Source organism: Elephantulus edwardii, unplaced genomic scaffold (genome assembly GCF_000299155.1).
Source record: "Elephantulus edwardii isolate Elephantulus edwardi_28Jun2011 unplaced genomic scaffold, EleEdw1.0 scaffold00043, whole genome shotgun sequence".
NCBI lineage: Eukaryota > Metazoa > Chordata > Mammalia > Macroscelidea > Macroscelididae > Elephantulus > Elephantulus edwardii.
The window spans coordinates 6581341-6604487 of record NW_006399793.1 but is presented as its reverse complement, the minus strand read 5'-3'; the positions used below and the strand labels follow the sequence as shown (position 1 = coordinate 6604487).

Genomic DNA, 23147 nt, shown 5'->3' with positions numbered 1-23147 from the left:
TAAAACTTTTCACTGGTGAAAGATTTGTTCTGGTTAATAAATGTTTTATAATTTCCTCTTCTTCTTTAGTCAGTAAGAATTTTGCTTAATAAGTGCATGTTGTTCAGGCCCAAAGGTCAAAATAACTCTAGTCGACTTTTTCAACAAATCGATGTAAGCTGTCACAGAAAATCTAGGGCCTGGGGTGGCTGGTAAGAGCCAGAATGTGAGCACTCACAAGTTGTTTCTGGACTAGTTTATGTGCAGTGATTGTCAAAAATTCTCAAAGATGCCAGATGCCCAAATTAGAATGTAACAGAACAGCTATCTAAAACAGGATCTTCTGGTAAGGGTGTCTGAGCAGGATCCCACCTGGTAAACAAGCCACTACGAAATTATTTATTCCAAAATGCTGTAAAATAGGGAAACATCATTTTCATTTCCCTCAACTTTTGCTCATTTCCATAGAAGAACTCCGAATTTTAGGCCAATTTCTTCTTTTCATCATGGGAAGAATTCTACATATCCAAGAGTTACTGAAAACATTTGGTATTTCAAATTTTCAAATATTCCCAGTGTTACCTGAAGTCAGGCAATGAACAGGTTTGAAGATAAATTGCATCATATTACCCACATATTTTCTGGATAAAATTGTTGTTCAGTTTTAGAAAATACTTTTAGAACAAAAGAACACACAAACAACAAAACAAAGGGAAAAGAATATTTAAGTTTACTAAGTGACTTGTAATCGGGTTAAATGCAGTTTTATCTTATCATCATGTTTTCTTGATGAGGAAACTTCTGTTCTTTTTTTAGATTTTCAGAATTGCTTTTCCTGACAGAAACATCAAAACTAAGAACCCTGAACTGTAAACTTGTCCTTTGTCCTACTTGTTTACTAGGCTTATCAGGGCACACATGGGATGGCAATGTGATTCCAAGATAAAAACCCCAAAGATATAATTAGATGTTTTTCCGAGAAATATTGGTCAATGCTATGAAAATGTATTTGTGATTTTCTCCTCATATTTAAAGCTCTGGCCCCACAAGTTCTTATCATTTAATCCTTTTCTGAGGGTTGGATTAGAACACTAACTTGTTACTGAAGAAAAATATATATGCTTTTTGGTAACCAATATTGAAAATACAGATCTTACTTAAAATTCCATGGTGCTTTAATTAAGCTTTATACAAACTTTGGTGACATCTCATTAAATACACTTTATATATCAATAATACACTCTTGAAAAATTTAAGAGTATACATATGATGATAAAGAATGAATTTTAAACTTCTGAATCTAAACAAGTGATAAAAAATAGATTCAAAGCCTCTACAATATATTTACTGGTGCATTGCATTCAATTCTGAGCAAAGCATATATAAAGACAAATGCAGGAAACACAAATGTGCATCAACTGCTGTTTTACAGACAAAAAGCAGCTGTGAAAGCATCTTCCAAGTTTTCTACTGAACTCCATCTTTGCTAGAGTGAGCAAAAATAATAGTTTTGCAAAATTATATCTTCTACTGCCACCTGCTGGAATGTGATAGTAAATTATTTTTAAAATGTTGACTAACAAAATCCAGATTAAAGCAGAATGCTTGGACTTTTAATAGAAGAATGATTTTTGGATTATTGCCTATCTATGTTTGAAAAACAAACTCCAGAAATAAAGAGGCAATACCTAACTTGATCATATTTTTCTGACTGCTGACTCATTGATCTATCTCTACTCTATCACAATATTCCAAAAGGAAGTCCAGGCCTAGCACATTGCTATCCTTCCCTTATGCACAGAAGCCATTCAGTGTGGTCCTAGGTCAGCAATAAAGATTAGAAACTCAATGGTCTTGAAAGACATGTGTCTTGAAGTGCTCACTATGCAAATACTCTTGGTAGCTAACAAGGTTTTAGGTACTGAGTCAAAGAATTATAGTTCAAACCTCGATTTTTTCTTTTTTTAAAAAGTCTCCCTAGAGAATATTTAAACACTAAAGATGGAAGACTGCAAATGAATAAACCAAGGCAAAACCTGGAATAACTAGCATTGGCAAGATTCTGTAATTACAAAATTAATTACAACAAGAAATAGGACTTTAAAATTCAGAAAGAGCAGGCCCACATTATTGTATTCTCTTATTCATTGGCACAGAGTTTGAATTCATAGTTGGCCTTCCATTTGGTTTCCAGGCTGCAAATCCCTCAGAAGGAGATTGTCCTTCTTTCTTCTGCCGAACCATTGGTGGATTTGAACCTCCAGAGAAGAGTTACCTTTGCATTTTGCACGCAACTCATTACAGACTGGTCCATCAGAGAGCTCACTCACATTATTGTAGTCTGTTTCTTTTTTTTTTTTCTTTTTAAGAGGCTGAAAATTTCTAAATACCATTTATAAAAAGTTCAGGAAAAATATTCTTTTCAGAGGTATTTTTAAAATAAAAATTAATATGTAAACCATTGTCAGAAAACAGTTCTTTCTACCAACAATATACCAATTCTCCCTGCCAAGAATAAACTTTAGAAATGATTTTTTAGAAATTGCAGGTTATAAATCACACATTATAGGATTTTCATAGTATACTAGCATCATATACGCTAAAAATATACCAAAGAACATGGTTATGACTAACAATTTTCTCCAAAATGAATGTTAGTACAATGTGAAGCAGAAGGCAATGACCCAACATAAAAACCCTGGGTCTTTTTCACACATCTCTAGACATGAGCAAATTTGTCTGCTAGGACACAGAGGGGTTGTCTGTAATTCTCCAGTGCTATAATTAAGTCTTGTACAAATTCTACTGCCAGAAAATCACCAGAGTGGGTGGTGAATACAGCCAAGTAAACTCTAATTATGGAAGGCGGGTTTTCTAAGATCTTACATACATGAAGCAAAGGCAAGATCAGACAGTTAAGACAGGTTACCAAAGCAATTTAAACAGCATCGTTCAAGTCAGTGTAAGCGCCCTTTCCACAATGAGTAGTTTAAAAATGCAATCTGGAGCCTTCTCCTTGGAATCCAGCACTTATTTTGTTCCCTGAAAAGTAGTTATGAAATTTGCATATGTCATTGGAACAGAAGAGGAAAAGTCCCAGCTCGTGTTCCATTTTCTCTCTTGGGTTTGCCACTCACTGTTATTTTTTAAGGTTTTTTCCAGAGTTGAATGAACTATATTTTAGCATTCTAAAGGAGAGTGTGCAAAATCATAACCTCAGCAAAATCAATCTACATGTGTAGCACAAGCCCAGGTAGCCAATATCCAATCGGGAAACAGAACATGTTCTGTACTCTAGAAGTGTTTCTCCACATCCAAGAAATAGCACTAAGTAATATATATCATTTTCACAGTGTAGCATATTCTTATTGTTTGGTTAACTACAGCCTTTAAAAAATTATACTTTTCCCTTTTGTTCATAAAAATATATCTTCCTAAAAATTCTCTTCTTTCTCCTTGTTAACCAACTGATTAAGCCTTACCCAATGAAGACCCAGTTCAGACTTTACCTACTTCATGAATACTTTCCTGCCCTTCAGAAAAAAATGAACTTTCTTCAATTACATTCACATTGCAGTTTGTAAACAGTCTATGCCCACACTTATCACACTGCATTGTATTTATTTCTATGTCCATCTACTGTTCTAAATTGTGAGAAATTAATGAACAGAAAAGATAATTCATTTACATTTTTGCTTCATAGACATTATTTACATTATGTACCAACACACAGCTGAGTCACTTTATTTACAAAGGCAGCTGCACAATTTTTCCGAAGAGAATGCTTCACCAACTGCATTACATATTATTAAATAAAGTAAAATACTTAATTCAGGATGTTTCAAGCTACCACTTTAGAATACCTCTACATAAAGAATTAAGGCAATAAATGAAGTGTATCTTAGTTGGCAATAGTAGGTTTTGCAATAAGAAGTTTTTGTGTTTGTAATCTATAATATTAGGTAAATCTTTGCAGGAGGAAATTCACAAGTATATATTTGGGTCTGATATACTAATTTTTCTCATATACCCTCCCACCCCATCCTCTTCCATAGCAAAGCTAAACAAAACGTTTATTCTAACTAGGTTGAGATAAAGCTTTACTTGTACATTCAGTTCAAGGATCACTGATGAAGAAACATGAACATCTCATAACAAGTCAGAAAATGCCAGAGCACTCCTACCTGTGTACCTAAGCTGGCTGCCATCATGTGAGTCAGAAGTTTAGCTGCAAACATGGAGTACCTGGCACAGAAGATATGAGAAAGAACAGCCAAGCAAAGACCTGTAGAAACAAACAAACAAATAAAAAACTCCTCCAGGTGTAGTTTTACAATCCATGAACAAACAGTATCATATCAAAAATCTGTGGGCTAGGTAAGTTTGCACCTTCTAGTCCACCCCACATAGTGCATTCATTATCTGTATAAAAATTAGGCTGCAATTTTAGTTTACTTCATTTTTTAGACACAAAATTTTCTTTTGTATCAATTAAATTAAAAAGATAGGTTTAATTTTACAATATCTAAATGATCATTTCTTGACTAAAGGAACTACAAATTGAGAACATTTTTCACTAGGCAGTTGGAGGTCTATGCTTACATAATTCCAGTTTTACCGTTTAAGAAAAGAATGAAACGCCAGTTCAATTTTCAAAGAACAGGTGATTTGGCTAAATATAGATGTTTAAGAGGACAATAAATCTTTTTCAACATAAAATTGTGAATGATGCTACCAAAATTCAGAATTCATAATTTTCCCTTTTTTAGCATCCAAGAAATTAAAAGACATATTGAGTTGGGGAAGTTTGCTGTCAGAGACTTCTCCAGAGTACTAAAAAATAATGATGTCAGTCTGGAGGCTAAGGTGCACCTGGTACAGGCCATAGTCTTTGCAATCACTTGCTATGCTTCAGAGAGTTGGACAATGACTAGGGATGATAGAAGGAGAATGGATGCCTTTGAGCTGTGGTGTTGGAGTAGTAAATATACCATGGACTGCTAAGAGAATAAGCATGTTCATCCTGGAGAGGGTGAAGCCAGGCTGCTACTTGAAGGCAAGGATTCTGAAGCTTCATCTGACATACTTTGGACATGTTGCAAGGAGGGACCAGTCCTTGGAGAGAGATGTCATGCTTCGGAGGGTGGAGAGACAACGCAGGATAGGAAGACCCTTAATGAGATGGATTGATTTGGTGACTGGGGTAATGGGAGTAGGTGTGTCAGAGACAATAAGATTGGCAAAGAATAGAGCAGGGTTTAAGGCTGTTGTATATAAGATTGCTAGGAGTCTAAGGTGACTCTATGCCACATAACAACAAGTTATATAATTATGGCAGTGGAAGTTAAGATTTTAAATGCAACCTTATGTATGTGTTGTTGTGTATTATCAAGTTGAAACCATTCCATGAGTGATACTTTGGCGGACGGGTTTTCAGAAGCAGTTAATCACATGGGAGGAGATCAGCCATCTTTCTCCCATGGAGCAGCTGATGGATTTGAACCATGTGCCTAACAGGACTGCAGGGCACCTTCTTACTAGGCCACCTGAGCTCCCCTCCCCGCCTATGTACTAGGTGCCCAATTGGGAACAAAGTGGTTCTTTAATCCTGCTATGATTTTTAACCTAAATATCTTTATTTCTAAGTGGTGTAAAAAAAATCACTTATTTTTAAATCTATATTAATTCAGCAGTTTATATTATTTCAGGGGATTAATTAAAATTCCATCTATTGTCTAAAAGTAACTTATTTTCCAGTTCATGTAAATGCCTTTAATGTTAGTTTTTAAACTCTGAATTTTTAATGATTTAAAAAACCATTTAGAAATTAAACTTTTAGAATTTAAATTTAGTACATAAAGCAGGAAAAATGATCCTATTTAATCCATTCACTTTTCACATACATGTCTTATTCCATTCTTTTTGTTGTTGCTGTGTACAGTCAAGTTGGAACAGACCCATAGCTGACCCTCCAGAGAGTTTTCAGAGGCAGTTAATTACAAGGGAGGAGACTGACCCAACCTTCTGCTGCAGAGCAACTTGTGGCTTGAACTGAGTACCTCTGAGACTGCAGTACAGCTTCTTGCTAGTAGGCCACCTGCCACTCCCCATTCTCTTTGTTGTTGTTGTTATATGCCTTCGAGTCGTTTGCAACTCATAGCGACCCTACGTACAACAGCCCTAAACCCTGCTCTATTCTGTGCCAATCACATTGCCTCTGACACACCCATCCCGATGACCCCAGTCACTGAATCAATCCACCTCATAGAGGGCCTTCCCCTCCTGCAGTGTCCCTCCACCCTACCAAGCATTATGTCCCTCTCCAAGGACCTGTTTCTCCTTACAACATGTCCAAAGTATGTCAGACGAAGGCCCAGAATCCTTGCCTCCAAGGAGCAGCCTGGTTTAACCCTCTCCAGGATGAACATGTTTGTTTTCTTGGCAGCCCATGGTGCATTCAATACTCTTCTCCAGCACCACAGTTCAAAGGCATCAATTCTCCTTCTATCCTCCCTAGTCATTGTCCAGTTCTCTGCCGCATAACAAGTGATTGCAAAGACCATGGCCTGTATCAGGCGCAGCTTAGTCTCCAGAGAGACACCGCTGCTCTTGAGTACTTTAGAGAAGTTCCTAACAGCAGACTTTCCCATCGCAATACGTTTTTGATTTCCTGGCTGCTGGTGCCAAGAGTGTTGACCGTGGAGCCGAGCAAACTGAAGCTGTGAACAATCTCAATCTCTTCGCCATCCATTCTGATGCTACCAATTGGTCCATTCTCTTTAGCAGTATTATATTATCTAAAAATTATCAAGACAAAACAAGTGACACCTGCATGTTGCCTTACCATATACTTTGCATACACTGTCTAATTCAATTACACAAATGCCTCCTTGGGGGGGAAAGAGGCATTGCATTTACTGAATCATTCTCCTTTCTTTTCTTCTGTCTCCAAGTCATATTTTAAAACAAACAGTGTATGTTGACACAAGTGGATTGGGCATCTACAAAAGGCTCTCAAAGGGCCTGATGTCTATCTTTTTATACAGAAATGTCCCCATAATTTCTTAAGTAAAAATTTTTCAATTATAACTTCATTTTTAGTATTCTTAAAATTTATAATTGAGTATAAGTTTGCTTTTCCCAATCATTCATGCATATTTGGCTCCATAACATCAACTCTAATAAACACAACATCTGATTTCAGGTTCATTCTGTATTATCTTCCCCTTCCATCATCTCAGTAAGTTTTTATTATTTATTAATTAATTTTGTATTCCAACCTCCTCCCCTCCCTGGTAACCAGACTAGAAGGATTTGCTCTGTATTTCTCATCTTCAAATTTTAATATAGCACACAACTCCACAGGAGGGAAGGCTTTACATTAGTTAACTTTCAGTCTAGAAATTTGGCCAAGACATCTGGAGCAACATATTTTAGGAAGGCTAACAGGAAGGGCTCTGATAGAGGTGTGGAGGTCCTCGGGCTGCCTCCAAAATCCACCTACATAGGTACAAGGTGTTTTAATCAGAAACAGCAGAACTCTGCTTGATTTTGTACCTTTCTTTAGGCAGTCTATAAATTACTGGAGTTAAACTCAGAGCTCACTAATACATACCAGAGTTTCCTAAATTGTGAAAACAAGCTTTTATCTAAGGGGAGTGTGTGTGTGTGTGTGTGTGTGTGTGTGTGTGTGTGTGTGAAAGAGAGGCAGAGAGATATTTAAAAGCAGGGTCATGGAATATTCTTCATGAGTCACTGGATCACAAATATGTGCTTTATTCTAAGTTGGTGTGGTAAGAAATTAGTACCGGGCAAAGGAGAAATATCCATAACTCAACTGTTTTCTAGTTCAAAGGAGAGCTTATTCTTAGCTATTTCTCTTAATTTGATAATATCTCTTCACGTTCCATTAACAGTCACTTAATTGTACTAATTAATCTTTTTTTAATGGATTGAATTGTGTCCCTCAAAAATATATGTTGTCTCAACCTCTAGGTCTAAGTTTGTAATGTGTGCATGTGAGTTGTGTATCATCGAATCAAAAGTACCCATAGCTGACTCTCCAGCTGGTTTTCAGAGGCAGTTAATCACACATGAAGAGACTGCCCATCTTTCTCCTGTGGAGCAGCTGGTGGCCTCAAACTGTGTGCCTTTGGGATTGCAGCACAGCTTCTTGCCACTAGGCCACCAGAGCTCCCAATTTTATAATTCTATTTGGGAATGGTTTGTCTATGCTATGCTAACGAGACAGGATTAGCACCAGTTTTATGTTGAATCCATCTCTTTAAAGATCTAAAAGGAGATTAAACAAGCAGCAAAAAGAGAAGTGGGTAAATAGATGCCAAGACACAGGGAGACTTCCAGTGTACCAGGAAGTAGAAGTTGAAGAAACAAAGGTCATCCTTCAGCGCTGACAGAGAGAAGGCCTTCACCTGGACCTGGCTGCCTGGATTTGGACTTCTAGCTCTCTACACTGTAAGAAACTGATTTTCTGGTAAAGGTACTCATTTGTAGTTTTTCTCTTTTAGCAACATTACATAAGTAAAATGAATTTGGTGCTGACAAGTAGGAGTAGTGTAACATGGAAGTGGTTTTGGAATCAGATAATGGAGGAATTTTTAAGTGGCATGTTGAATTGTCAACTAAAAGGTCAGCTGCTTTGAGAGATAAAAATGAAGCAGTTTGCTTCCTTAAAGATTTATTGCATTGGAAGCACTAAGAGGCACTTAGTTCTATTCTGTCCCACAAGGTCCAAATGTGCCAGAATCTACTTATTGGTGGTGGTTTTATTTTATGACTTTTTAAACAGAAAAGCAGGAGTGGCATCCACTTCCTAAACAACATGCCTCTGGAAACATTATGAACTTTGAGAAATGATGATAGCTATAGAAAGGCTTCAAGTCTTTTGTCCATAGGGTCCTTATGTGTCATGCTCGACTTGACAGCAATCAACAACAACAACAATCAGAAAAAGTTAGATTGCCTTCAAGAGACTATTGATAAAATTATAGTTGTTCTTGATACGTACCAGTGAACTGGAATAGACCCATGGCTGACTCTCCATCGTGTTTTCAGAGGAGGTCTGAAAGGACTGGGTAATGATGAGCAAGATCCAATGGTGAATGACTTTATAAAACATAAGGCATGGGAATGACTGGATGGAACACAATATGAATGAATAGTGTGAAACACAACATATATGAACTTTGTATGCAAACCAATTTAAAATAAAATAATAGAGAAAAAAGATGAACGTAAAAATGAATTTTGCAAAATTAAAACAAATATTTGGAAAATTCAGTTGTACAAACTAAGGACAGAATGTTCACCAAGGTTGTGGCTGTACAGTATTTTGTCAAAGAGACTAAGCCTGTGATGGTTGGGTCTAATCAACTGCCATAACAGAAAGGCCATTAATTTAGACTGAAGGGGACAGAAAAGCAACAAATGAAAAGAGCATTATCTACCTCCTGGAATTCTACAGGCAGCAAATGGACCAAAAGTTCTGTTCCAAGAAAAGAAAGCTACCATCCCTAGTGTAGCTCAAACATCAGTTGGACATTGATGGTTTATGAAAGGTTTTCCAGCCAAAGAAAGATGGTGGAAACATTCTGGGTATCTATAAAGAATATTTTCATTGCTCTTAAGCAATGACTCAAGTGTTTTTCTTTGTGTAAGCCTGGACACTCTTGTGCATATCATGTTTGAAGAAGGACTATTTGCCCACAAAATCCTCAATGCATGCATTAAGGATCATCAACTTAAAGACCAAGAAAATCTCTAAATCAAAACATCGAAAATATCTGTATTTAATATTTGTAACAACTTATTCACAGAAGAAGTATGGGCAATCTCTTCCTGTACCAATTACCGCACCTGAAAACCCACTGGAGGGTCGGCTATGAGTTGGTTACAACTCAGTGGCACACAACAAGAAGAACATCACCTTAATAGATAAATTCATTTATTAGTCACAAGTGAGAAAATCGAGTTACAGAGGAATTAAGTAGTTTCCTTCAGGTCCCACAGCTAGTCTATGACAGAACTTGAACTTGAACCTAGGCCATCTGGCTGCATTATCCTATGCCTAGTTTTTGGTATCAGCACTCAGGAAATCCAGAGACATATTGCACTGGAAAAGCCTGCAGTCAAGGACCCTCCAAATCATTGAGGAGCAATTATGCAATTTTGAGGATTAAGATTCATCTGATTCAAGTCATGGTCTTTCCAATCACTTGCTATACATCTGAGAGCTGGAAATGTATAAGGATGACAGAAGAAGAATTGATACCTTAGAGATGTGATGTTGGAGTACTGAATACCCCATAGAACAAATAGTTATGTCTTGGAGAAAGTACTGAGAGAGTTCTGCTTGGAGGCAAAACTGATTAAGTTTCCTCTCACATAGTTTGAGTATGTTGTTAGGAGAGGCTATTCCTTGAAAAGGTACATTCTACTTATAAAAACGGATGGTCAGTGAAAGAGAGAAAGTCACTCAAGCAGATGAACTGACACATTAATTGCAGCAACGGACTCGAGTATGTCAGAGATAATGAGGATGGTACAAGCTAGGACAGGATTCAGATCTGTGATTCATCCAATTTATGAGTTGTACTCAACTCTACAGCATTAACAGCAACAACAGCGCTTGGTACCTTGTTCAGAGAATAGACATGGAAGTATGAGACTTAAAAAACAGATCTTAAAGAAGTCTAATACAGACTCTAAAGAACTCTTGTGGCACAGCCCATAGGGATTTGGGCTGTTAACCCAAAGGCCTTGTCTCTCTGATAGTTCAAATTCATTAGCCGTTCCATCAAAGAATAAAAATGGGCAGTCCCCTCCCTTGCGATTTATAGCCTCTGAAATCCGAGCAAAAGGTCAGCTTTGAGTCAGTTCTGTCTCTACGGCAGTAAGACATGAAGGAGAAGACACAATAATAACACTAATAAACAAAAAATAAATGAAAATAATTGTGTAGTAAATATGTAGTAATCCAGCCCGATATATCCAACCCTAATACAATGAAAGCTCCTATTGCTGCTAGAAGTAAAACCAGGGTACAATAAATGAAGGAAGAATTTGATTTTTGCATAGTGGCTGGCATCCTTAGGTATCCTGAGTTGTAGAATATAACCAACTCCTGCGTAGGTTTTTAAATGAAAATACAAAATATTTTATATGTATTATCTCACATAATCCTGACATTCTCACTTCAGAAATCAGAACATTATGAACTGTATCTTTTCCTATTATGTAGCTTTATCGCAAGAAGCCCTGGTAGTGTAGTACATTATGTACTATGTTGCTAACCAAAAGGTCGGTTATTCAAATCCACTAGCTGTTCCATGGAAAAAAGATGATTAGTTTCTTTCTATAAATATACCTTTGGAAATCAGATGGAGGGTTACTATGTATTGGATTCAACCTGATAGCATTGGGTAGAGGGTAGCTTTTATCTCACATTGTATTTTAGTTTCCTTTTAAGTTGGAACTATGTCTTATGTTTCATTGTGTCCTCAACACAAAGCAGGTCCTTCATAAAGAATTGTTGCATGAATTAAAGAATAAGGTAATAGGAAAACTTCTCTTACAACTGATGAATCACAGTAAGCTTGCATCTTGCATCTGTAAGGAAACTGGAAAAAAGTTTTTTATTCCGCTTTAAATAATTAATATTATTAACTCAAAACATGCTGCAACTGACCTGAAATGCATATAAATCCCGAAGAGAAAAATGCTTCATTGTATGAAGACAAATTGTCGGTCTGAGCGTAAACAGCATACACAGACATGTGTGAACAGGCGCATTCCACATAATCTGAAGTGTCCTCAACCACCTTGCAGAATTGACTGGCTGACAACCAGCTAGGGGAAAAAACACAATAGTCACTACTCCCTTTTCATCAGTAGTTAAGGATGATACGGCCTTTAAAGAAAAGGCAACTTGCTCAACTTAAGTGTTCTTTTCCCAAGACTTAAAACAGACCACATATTCAAGAAGATAAACAAGAGGGAATATCTTGCCCAGGACAAGACACAACCGATCCCACAAGATGCCTTATGAAGAAGCCTAAATACCAACCAAACCTGCAGGAGCATTCCAGGTGATGAAGAAGGTGGTCTTCCCAACAGAGCAATGCCGTGTATTTCTAACGTGACACAAAGACACTCAAGAGTTTCCAATAGAAGGCACTATTCTTTTTAAACTTCCCAATGACTAATAAGTACAGTGCTCGGTCTTCTTTTTCACAATGCCTTGTGTTTCTGAAGCAATTATTTCCATGCTTTTCTAAATTTTATTTTCTTACTTTTATGCTTTTTGTTGGAAAAGATCATTCAGGAGATTGGACTTTATGAGGAGGAATGTGGAATCAGGATTGGAGGAAGACTCATCAACAGCTTGTGTTATGCAGATGACACAATCATGCTTGCTGAAATAGTTGAGGACCTGAAGCTGCAGACCATCAAGGACTGTGGTCTTCAATATGGACTGAAGCTCTACATCAAGAAGACAAAGATTCTCACCACTGGGCCAATTGGCAGCACCATGATGGATGGAGAAGAGACAGATTGTTAACAACTTCAGCTAGCCAGGGTCCACAATCAACATTCTGGGCAGTAGCAGTGAGGAAATCAAAAGACAAATTGCATTAGGAAACTGCTGTCAGGGAGTCTCCAGAGTGGTAAAGAGCAATGGTATCAGCCTAAAGACTAAGGTGTACCTGATCCAGCCATTTTCTTTGCAATTACTTGCTATGCATCAGAGAGCTGGACAATGACTAAGGATGACAGAAGAAGAATCGATGCCTTTGAATTGTGCTGCTGGAGAATAGTATTAAACATAACATGAACTGCCATGAGAACAAACTCTATGACCTCTCCAAGGTAGTCCCTGGAGAGGGTGAAACGAAGTTGCACTTTGGAGGCAAGGATTTTAGAACTCTGTCTCACATTCTTTAGGCATGTTGACAGAAAGGATCATTCCTTGGAGAAGGACTTCATGCTTGAAAGGTTGGGGAGACAGTGTAGGAGAGGAAGACCCTGGATAAGATGGGTTGGCATAGTAACTAGAGTAATGGGGTAAGTGTGTTGAAGACAGTGGGACTGGCTCAGCATAGTGTAGGGTTCAAAGCTATTGTGCACAAGGTCACTATGAGCTGCAGTCGATTTCATGGCACATAACAACAACAATATGCTTTTCTAGTCTTAATGGCCTAGAGGTAAAAAACTGCACTGCAATCCCAGAGGTACATAGTTCAAATTCACCAGCTGCTCCACAGGAGAAGGACAGGCAATCTCCTCCCATGTGATATACTGACTCTGAAAACCTGCTGAAGAGTCAGCTAGGGGTCAGTTCCAACTCAAAAATAAACAATACTCACAGAAATTTTTCTACGATTTTGCTTACTTAGATTGTTTTTCTCAAGACAATAGTACATGACAGGGCAAATCAGATCTATTGTTCACAGGGTCACTGTGGGTCATAGTCACAAAGCACAGTGCAGCACACAACAACAATATATGCTTTCCTAGAGTTCATAATTGTGGGGTTAAAATGTAGAGCCACTTATTTTGTATGTATCTTTTCCAGGATTTCTTCACATATTCTTTTCTGTAAAACCTGTCTAATCTGACATAAGTCAAATCCCTGTTGTAATAATAGCAAATACAATCTCATATGTCAAGGCTTCTGAGTATTCCTTGCACAGGTCCCACAAATGGTCAATGACTACTGACTTCTGGTTAAACGACTTACTTTTTACTGGTTTATAATTCTACTAGTTTTCTAAGAATATAAAATTAACTCAAACTATAGATTCAAGTTTGAAGCATTTAGTATTACTCATATATAGAATATAAACTGGATTTAATTTTGGGGGTTATTTTTAACCAAGCAAGGAATTTCAACTTAATAATTTTTTTCTCACAAAGTATATAGAATATCAGTAAGAGTTTTGATGTTTTGGCTTGTTTTTATGTAGCATTGAGTCACCTGCGACTCATAGCAAGCTTATGTGCAATAGCTCTGAATCCTGTCCTGTCCTGAGCCAGTCTCACTGACTCCAACACACCTAATACCTAGAGGTATTAATACAACGGCTACAACAATATCTTAAGTACTGCAAAGACTGTGAGTATGACAAAGAACTGGGCAGGGTTGCATTTTGTTGGATATATGGTTGCATGAGTTGGTCCTGACTCTATGGCACCTAACAACACATCATTATCAGGGACAGGCCTCTTCCAATAACAAGTACAAAGTATCAGACTAGATCCTTCCATCTTCCAATACAAATGTCTTCATTCTTCTGGCAGTCCATGGTATATTTAGTATTCCTCGCCAACAGCATAATTCCAAGTCATAAATTCGTCTTCAGTCATTTTATTCACTATTTGCATATGAGTGTTAGGACATTTAAGGGATATTTCATAGTAGATTTTCCCATTGCACTACATCATTTGATATCTTGACTGCTGCTTCCATGGACATTGATTGTGGATCAAACTAAAATGAAATCCTTGACTATTTAAATAATTTCTCCATTTATCATGATATTGCTTACTGGTCCGTTTCTAAGGATTTTTGCTTTCTTTATGTTGCAATGAAATCAATACCAAAAGCTGTAGTCTGAGCTTCATCAATAAACGCTTCAAATCCTCTCTCCTTTCAGTAGGAAGGTTGCATCATAGACAAAATATCACTTAGTACTAACAACTCTTCCTCTAGTTCTAGTGTTATATTCTTTAGATAGTCTAGCTTCTCAAATTATTTGCTCAGCATGCAAATTTAATGTTGTTGTTACGTGCCGTCAAGTCGTTTGCGACTCATAGTGACCGTATGTACAACAGCCCTAAACTCTGCTCTGTCCTGGGCCAATCGTACTGTCTCCGACACACCCATCCCCGTTACCCTAGTCACTGAATCAATCCACCTCATAGAGGGCCTTCCCCTCCTGCGCTGTCCCTCCACCCTACCAGGCATGATGTCCCTCTCCAAGGACTGGTCCCTCCTTATAACATGTCCAAAGTATGTTAGACGGAGCCTCAGAATCCTTGCCTCCAAGGAACCGCCTGGTTTAACCCTTTCCAGGAAGAATCTCTTTGTTTTCCTAGCAGTCCATGGTATCTCAATACTCTTCTCCAGCACCACAGCTCAAAGGCATTAATTCTCCTTCTATCCTCCTTAGTCACTGTCCAATTCTCTGATGCATAACAAGTGATAGCAAAGACCATGGCCTGTATCAGACACACCTTAGTCTCCAGAGAGACACCATTGCTCTTCAGTACTTTGGAGAGGTCCCGAACAGCAGACTTTCCCATCGCAATACATCTTTTAATTTCCTGGCTACAGGTGCCAAAAGTGTTGACTGTGAAGCCAAGTAAACTAAAGCTGTGAGCAATCTCAATCTCTTCAGCATCCATCCTGATTCTGCCAATCGGCCCAGTGGTGAGAATCTTTATTTTCTTGATATTGAATCTCAATCCATAGTGAAGACTGCAGTCCCTGACCTTCCACAGCAAGTGCTTCAGGTCCTCCTCAGTTTCAGCAAGCAGGGTTGTGTCATCTGCATAGCGTAGATTGTTGATGAATCTTCCACCAATCCTGACACCACACTTCTCCTCACAGAGCCCAGCCTCTCGGATAATCTGCTCTGCTTACAGGATGAAAAGGAATGGAGACAGGACACATGCCTGGCGTACGCCCCTCCCAATATTGAACCCTGATATATGCCTTTCCTGATTTTTAAATCACATTACATAGCTCTCCTTATTTTGTTTTAATTTAATTCTGCTTATTCGGAACTTATATAAGTTCCATATAAGCAGAGTTAAATGTTCTGGAATTTTCATTGTTTACAATGTTATCCATGATTTGTTCTTATTTACATTGTTAGATGCTTTTGCATAGTCAACAAAACACCTTACATAATGTATTATATGTAAATATGAAGAGAACTCTGATGGTCGAATGGGTAAAGAATTGCACTGCCATTCCAAAGAGAGGTAGTTCTAATCCACCAGTAGCTTTGTGGGAGAAAAATGAACAGTTTCTTCCAATTTACAGTCTCTGGAAAACCACTGGCAGAATAGCTATAAGCTGGTCCCAACAGGATGGTACAAACAAGAATAATTTACATATTTATAGCACTTGCCACCTGAAAATACCATTTCCTCTGTCTCCACCTCCCCTTCTGACTCATAGTAGAGGTTTTAATCCAGACTAACATTTTACCTAATACTACCACCTCTGCTTAGTACAAAAAATGTGGCTCAATGATATTGGAATGAGGGAAAGAAAAAATTCTCATGTCAAAAATATATTAATAAGTACCTTGAACCAGCTTGATTCCAAAGGAGACACAAAGATGTCTGGGGAATAATTCTAGGCTCAGCAGCAGAAATCCTGTAGATAACCTCATTATTGTCAGTCAGAGGTTGTGAACTTTGACCTTTCACACTCAATGCTAATACCTGTAATGTCACAAAGAACAGAGAATGCATAGATACTGTCTAGTTAGCATCATCATTGAATCTCCCACTCAGGTTATTTTTTTTATTTCTCTGATGCATTCAGTCACTTGTTTACTACTGTGACTCATATCTGGCTTTATAAAGGCTGGGTCTCTAAATTTCTATGAAAGACATTCCACCTCTGATTCAGTTGCTGAACAGTCTTCGGCTGACCCATCTCAAAATGACTATAATTGGTTGATTGTATTATAGTTGTCAACCATAATATATTATCATCTTTTATTAGTAAAAGCTATATATATTTTTCACTTTTATATTTTTTTCACTCAATAAAACATGAAGGGAAATACTTCCACAAGTTTTGATGCTAAACATTCTATAAATAGCTCATAAAGATAGCCTCTTTTTCATAAATAACTCCCCATAAATAGCATGATGTGATTACACAAATACATGCTGAGGAGTGTTTGTGAGGGAAGAGAAATTGGATTCCAACCACATAATGTAATAGTACATTACCTTATTTTTCAGGGCAGGTAGCTTGCTGTCAGTTATAAACCACTGCTGACTGCTGTACTCAGTGAACTGGACTAATTTACATGTACTCTTCCCAGTCATTTCTGCATCGGAGACATCCAATAACTTCTCAGGAATTCTAATAAAATCACCTTCCTTTCCTTCAAATTTGTGCCCATTGATTTGCTGAGGATACCAGTGAAGAGCCAGTATTGACAAATATGGACAACTGTCAAAGACAGTTTTACTTCTAAAACAGAAAAACAAGACCGCTGCTAAAATAATATGCAGTAAATTCACGTATATCTATTTACAGTTGTTAAGTTGCATTTAGCTGGCATTCTAGTCTTTATAACAGTCTCAGTGACAGGATAAGACCAGAAGCAGTAGATGGCATGCATTTTTCAGTTCTTTTATGGTTAAATGTCATGAGTTTACACATGTCTTTCTGCATCTTCCTGTTGGATGTTCCTGTAATCAAAACATAGAGTTGTTGTTTATTTAAAGCTGTTTCACGGATATCAGATACAATCTGTGACCGAAGAAGGTGCTTTCTTGGGTTGTTTGCATCAACAATTATCAGACTAGGCTGCAGAAAGGGCATGTCCACTGAAGTGAAACTTTCTGCAGTATTTAACAATAGCATGAACCTTATATTTCAGGAACCATGTTTCCTTTCAAGGTCTGCCTCATTCCTTCCTAACTCCTCAAAGCATAGCTAATCAAAACAATGGGAAGAGAAACAGCCCTAAAAAAAGTTATTTTCAGTCATTTAACAGGTCTGTTCTGAAGATCTCATAGACACAAGGGCCTGTGTTTCGTGAAGTGATTTCCAAATCTGTACGCTGCAATGAGAAGTTTGTTTAGAAACACAAATTTCTGGACAAATATCACTCACACTCATTAAATTAGAATCTCTGTGGCAAGGGGTTGTGCTATCAACTCAAAGTCATGGTCAAAGGCACCAATTCTCTGCAGAAGATGAATAATCTCGTCCTGTGTGATTTACTGCCTCTGAAAATCTGTCAGAAAGTCAGCTATCGGTTGCTTCCAACTTGCTCAGAAAAAGATGCGGGAGTCTAGGAATCTGTATTTTTCATGTGTCCGATAAAATATCTAGCTGCTGAAACCAAGTTGCTTCTTGGAGACAAAGATTTTGAGACTCCATCGCTCATATTTTGGTCATGTAGCCAGGAGAGACTAGTCTTTGGAGAAGGATATTATGCTGGGAAGGGTCGAGGGACAGCACAGGAGAGGAGGAATTCAGATAAGATTGACACAATAACTGGGGTAATGAGAGTAGGTGTGCCAGTGAGATTAGCTCAGGATAGAGCAGGGTTCAGAGATATTTTGCATAAGGTCACTATGAGTCGGAAGCAACTTGATGGCACACAGCAACAACAATAATATAATATCTAATATAATGTTTGTTGACTCAGTAGGTTTGAGAATCATGAGATCATGCAAGGAGGACAAAGTCCTCACTTCAAATCTAAAATAAGATTTGTTCCCTAAAGTCTATCCGAAAAACATACTATTAAGTTAATGTTGTTGTTGTTAAGTGCCATCAAGTCGTAGATGACTCATAGCGACCTTATGAATGAAAGACCTGAACACTTGTATAACTTTGATCATTTCTCCATGTTCACAGAGTTTCCAGAGGCAAGCCATTTTGGAAGTGGATGCCACTCCTGCTTCTTGCATTAAAAAATGAAAGTTATATAAAATATGAGAGATTGTTGTTGTTATTGTTGTTGTTGTTGATTGCCTTTGAGTCAAGCATGACTCATAGCAATTGCATAAACAAAAGGCCTGAAGCTTTTCTATAACTATCGACAGTTTTCAAAGTTCATAGAGTTTCCACATGGTTCCAAAGTGTATCTTGTCAAGATCCTTCCTCTGAATAATGGAGTGCAGAATTTTAAATGGATGATTTAGTAAAGAAAAAGTCTAACTTCTTTAACTACATACCATCTCTAAAAAACTTCTTGTCCACAATTTTAACTATTACAATTAAATCAATACCTTAAAATGCCTATCTTTAATCCCATGACTCATCCATGGCTCTGGAACCCAGTATGAAAGCCAGCCTCTCCAAAGAACATCTCTATCAGCATGGACCACAGGCAAGTCTACTTCAACCTGTCAAAATTCAGTTTTTTATCTTCCCATCTGATTTTCCATATCTTCACTGGTGACTGCCAACTAGAAGATACTGCTGCAGATCCTCTATGTGGGTACCACTAGTGAGCCTCAGTCATGTGTTCACACAGACTTGTCTCTGCTCCCCCAAAATCTATCAAGACTTAGTCTACTCAGTGCCATCATGGGGATCTTCGGAAAATCAAGACAAATGCCACAAACAAAGGGATTCTATTCAACCTAATCATCCCAAGTGTATTATCTTCTGGCCTTTCTTACTAATAAGTGCATTTTTTCTGACACTTTAACCACCTGTATTCGTGCCCTTCCATAATCCATCTCAAATCCCAGCTGAAGTAAGGTGTGAAAGAACCCAAACATTAACATGTATGTTGGCACCACTATTTGGTGACCAGTCTCAGTTCTTAAAGCCAACTGACTTTAAACAAAAAAAACCAAAAAACAAAACTTGCCTAGCTCCCCTCTTTCTGTTTCTAAGTGACTGATCTAGACTTTTATTCTTCTTAATCTCCATGTTCAACTCTTAATCCTCATTCTCAGCAAATGAATTGTGATCAATATCTCTAGAGATTTTTTTAAAATTAGTCTTTATTTCCTGTGTTCACTTTGTCATTCTATCACTTTATTTTCAAGGGAGCTCTGGTGGCTTAGTGGTAATAAATTGTTCTGCAATCCCAAAGGCACACACACAGTTTGAATCCGCTAGCTGCACCACAGGAGAAAGATAGGCAGTTTCCTTGAGTGTGACTAACTGCCTCAGAAAGCATGCCGGAGGGTCAGCTATGGGTCACTTCCAACTCGATGATATACAACTTCAACCTAGTGGTAAGAAGGTGCACTGCAATCCTAAAGGCATATGGTTCAAATCCACCAGTTATTCTGTGGGAGAGGATGGACCATTTACCATTAAACTGCCTCTGAAAACCCACTGGAGGGTCAGCTATGGATCAGTTCTGACTTGACCCACAACAACAACACATTCATATTCAAGGTGTTACCCTCTCTCTCTCTTTCTCTGTCCCTCCTGCCTTAGTTATCGCCCTCATTTTCTTTACCTAAAAAACTATCCCTTATGTTTCTATCTACTGTAGTCTTCCTACGTACTGTTTTGTTCTTTAACCATTAACGCTGTCTTGAAAATGATTTCTCTAAATTCTTGAGTCTGATTTTTACACACACACACACACACACACACACTCTTTGTTTAATAGCTTTCCTTGGTAGGTCAGCATGTAAAAACCTAAAGGTGTTTAAGCCCAACATTTTAAATATAGACTATAAGTCCTATAGAGCCTTGTCCTTGTCTACTTTATTGCTTTCCCATCACTCTATTACCACATGAATTACAGTTAGACATTATGGAGTCCATGATCTGCCCAAGTGCTACCTACTATACCTGGCCTGACTTTCATTGTACTTATTGTTTCTTCTTTCTGGTCAACTCAGAAGGAAAGGTAAGGTTATGGAGAAAAGCTCATGACAGAGGACATAGTGACTTATTTATTCATTGTGATGAGTCATTTATTCCATACCGCTGAGACTCTGCCATACACCAATAAGTAATGTTTCTTAATGGTCTATGTATCTATTTGTTCTGTTATGTATACAGTTATTACGAGTCAGAGGTGACTTTTCTGTGCCTAAAAATGACATGGGATAAAACAGTGTTCAGAACTGCGGTTCATAGGGTCGACACCCAACAGCAATACAGCAACTATCTATCTATTTATCTATCTATCTATCTATCTATCTATCTATCATCTATCCATCCATCCATCCATCCATCCAATCATACATAGTGGCCTCAATAAAAATTTACTTCAGAAAATTTATCCACTTTGGATATTTCTGAAGACAATATTAAGACATAAAAGTTGCTGGGGCACTGAACTACTGCAAACCTTTAGTCTCGGGAGGACACCCAGGAGCAGTGAGGAGAACTGAAGTAGTCTCTTCAAAGAATAAGCATGGTGTTTTGATATTTTGCTGACACTCCTCCTTGAGGAAATCTCAGTGACTCCTACTCATTCATTAAGATTAAGAGTAATCAATAGAGGAGTGTTAGTTGTGCAATTTACCTGCAAGTTACACCCGGGTATGGACCGGGACTGAAAGCTGAAATGTGTCACGGATTTCAGTATGGATGTTTTGTTACAGTCAATGTGAGTGCAGTTTCTTCTGCTCACATGGTGCAGTGAACAACAAGGCCTAAACCAAACAGACCTAAGATTGAGTTCTAGCCTACCTGTGGACTAACCACTACATGGCTGGTCAGAGAAGCGTCTCAACCTCTAATCCTAATGAACTATCTTAAAAAGTCATTGCATGTAACAATGAATGAATGGAAATCCAAAATCTCTGTAAATAGTCATTAAAATAAATAAATAAAGTCATTGCAAGGCTAAAATAGCATATAACTTTTAGTAAGGATTAGAGAAAGCCATATAAAATTGCAAATATTATGTTTCTCATTTTTAAAAAGCAATTTCAAGTGGTTTAATCTAATAAAATGTCAAAACTATTGTGGAGGTAGAGTTAATGTATCTTATGTTCTAAGTGTCTTTTGAGCCAGGAACTAATGTTAAAAGAATTACATATTTGACTAATTTTAATAAGCTTGTAACAATTTCATAAAGGACCCCTAAATAAAGAGATCATTCAAATTATTATACTAGATTTTTAAAATTATTATATCAGACTTTTAAATGTCTTTTCCAAAATGGCTGTGTATTTTACTATGGCTTTAATGCACACTGATGAGAGCAATCGTTAAAAGAATACATAATTAACTCAATCGAGATTTATATAAACACTCTTAACCACAGGCTTTCTACAAAATAATAGCCACTGATTTTTAAGTAAAATATGTTATTCTGTTAGAATTAAAGGGAGGAGAAAGAAAGTGAGGGAATTTCTACTTACATCCATGTTCTATTATCAACCATTTTTATTTTAAATCAAAAAGAAACACCTTTATTCGTTGAATTGCAATGATCCAATTTACTTTCTGAATATCATTTCTAACACAATGGCCTCTAAAGAATATTAAGACAGAAAATTAATTATATAGTTAATAATGGGAATTAACTGCATTTTCTTTTTTCTTCTCACTTCGCTAGATTTTTGCCATGAAACTCTAGTATGAAGTCATGAATATGAAAATTAATAAGATCTGAGAGCTATCTCCAAACTGATAAACTAAAATTAACAATCAATCAAAAAGTTATAAAGGTTGGGATGACCTTTCATTTTCTTATATTCAGAATATATCTTCTATTTATTATAGAAATAAGAGTAAACAATAACATTTTTACTTTTAAAAAATAAAAATAAAATAAGAATATGTTGTTGACAGTGTAAATGCATTTTTTTCTTGTAGAGATTTCTTCATATAATTTCATTTGCCCAAGAAGTACAACGCATCTACTGTATACTGTGTAATTCGTAATTAAACGGAAGTGTCGATTTACATTATACATTGCATTTCAACCGGTAAAAATGTGTAAGTACAAGAAACCATTAATATGTTAAAATAAACTTACTTTTCACCAGGAGAGCCACAGGTAACATCAGTCAGCAGAGAAAAGGCAAAATTCTCAGTCACTTCAGTAAAGTGACTGAATCCTCTGGTATCCTTGCGCTTTGGGTTGACAAGAGCACAAAGAATTTCATAGACGAGATTCCGGCTTTCGATACTAAATGCTTGGTTTTTTCCTTCAACAATTATCTGGGGAAAAATCAATATTAAAATACATCATCTTCAAAAATAAGCTTATGTCTTCTTTATTGATAGTCATTAAGAGTTGCACTTACTTAAAAGGCACACATATTTATTAATAAGGAAAAATGTGACCACAAATATAGTTCTCATTTATTCACTAGAAATAAATCTTAGATGGCTACTTGAGTCACTTCTTTTTCACCAAAAAACTAATGTCAAAATTAAAACAAATCTTACTTTTATGCATACCCTAATGATTCTATGTAAATAGTTTAAAATGTTAATTTTCATT

The 23147-nt window shown here is 37.1% G+C and overlaps 1 protein-coding gene across 1 annotated transcript in view; it reads right to left on the bottom strand.

Annotated features, from left to right (window-relative positions):
* GPR98 (G protein-coupled receptor 98) overlaps nt 1-23147 on the bottom strand; it is a 1036968-nt gene that overhangs the window by 576750 nt on the left and 437071 nt on the right. The window contains exons 77-81 of the mRNA XM_006885387.1: nt 22677-22861; nt 16975-17221; nt 16316-16455; nt 11687-11847; nt 4164-4264 (exon numbers count right to left, since the gene is read on the bottom strand). Coding sequence (XP_006885449.1) covers nt 4164-4264; nt 11687-11847; nt 16316-16455; nt 16975-17221; nt 22677-22861 — 834 coding nt within the window. The remainder of the gene's footprint in view (nt 1-4163; nt 4265-11686; nt 11848-16315; nt 16456-16974; nt 17222-22676; nt 22862-23147) is intronic.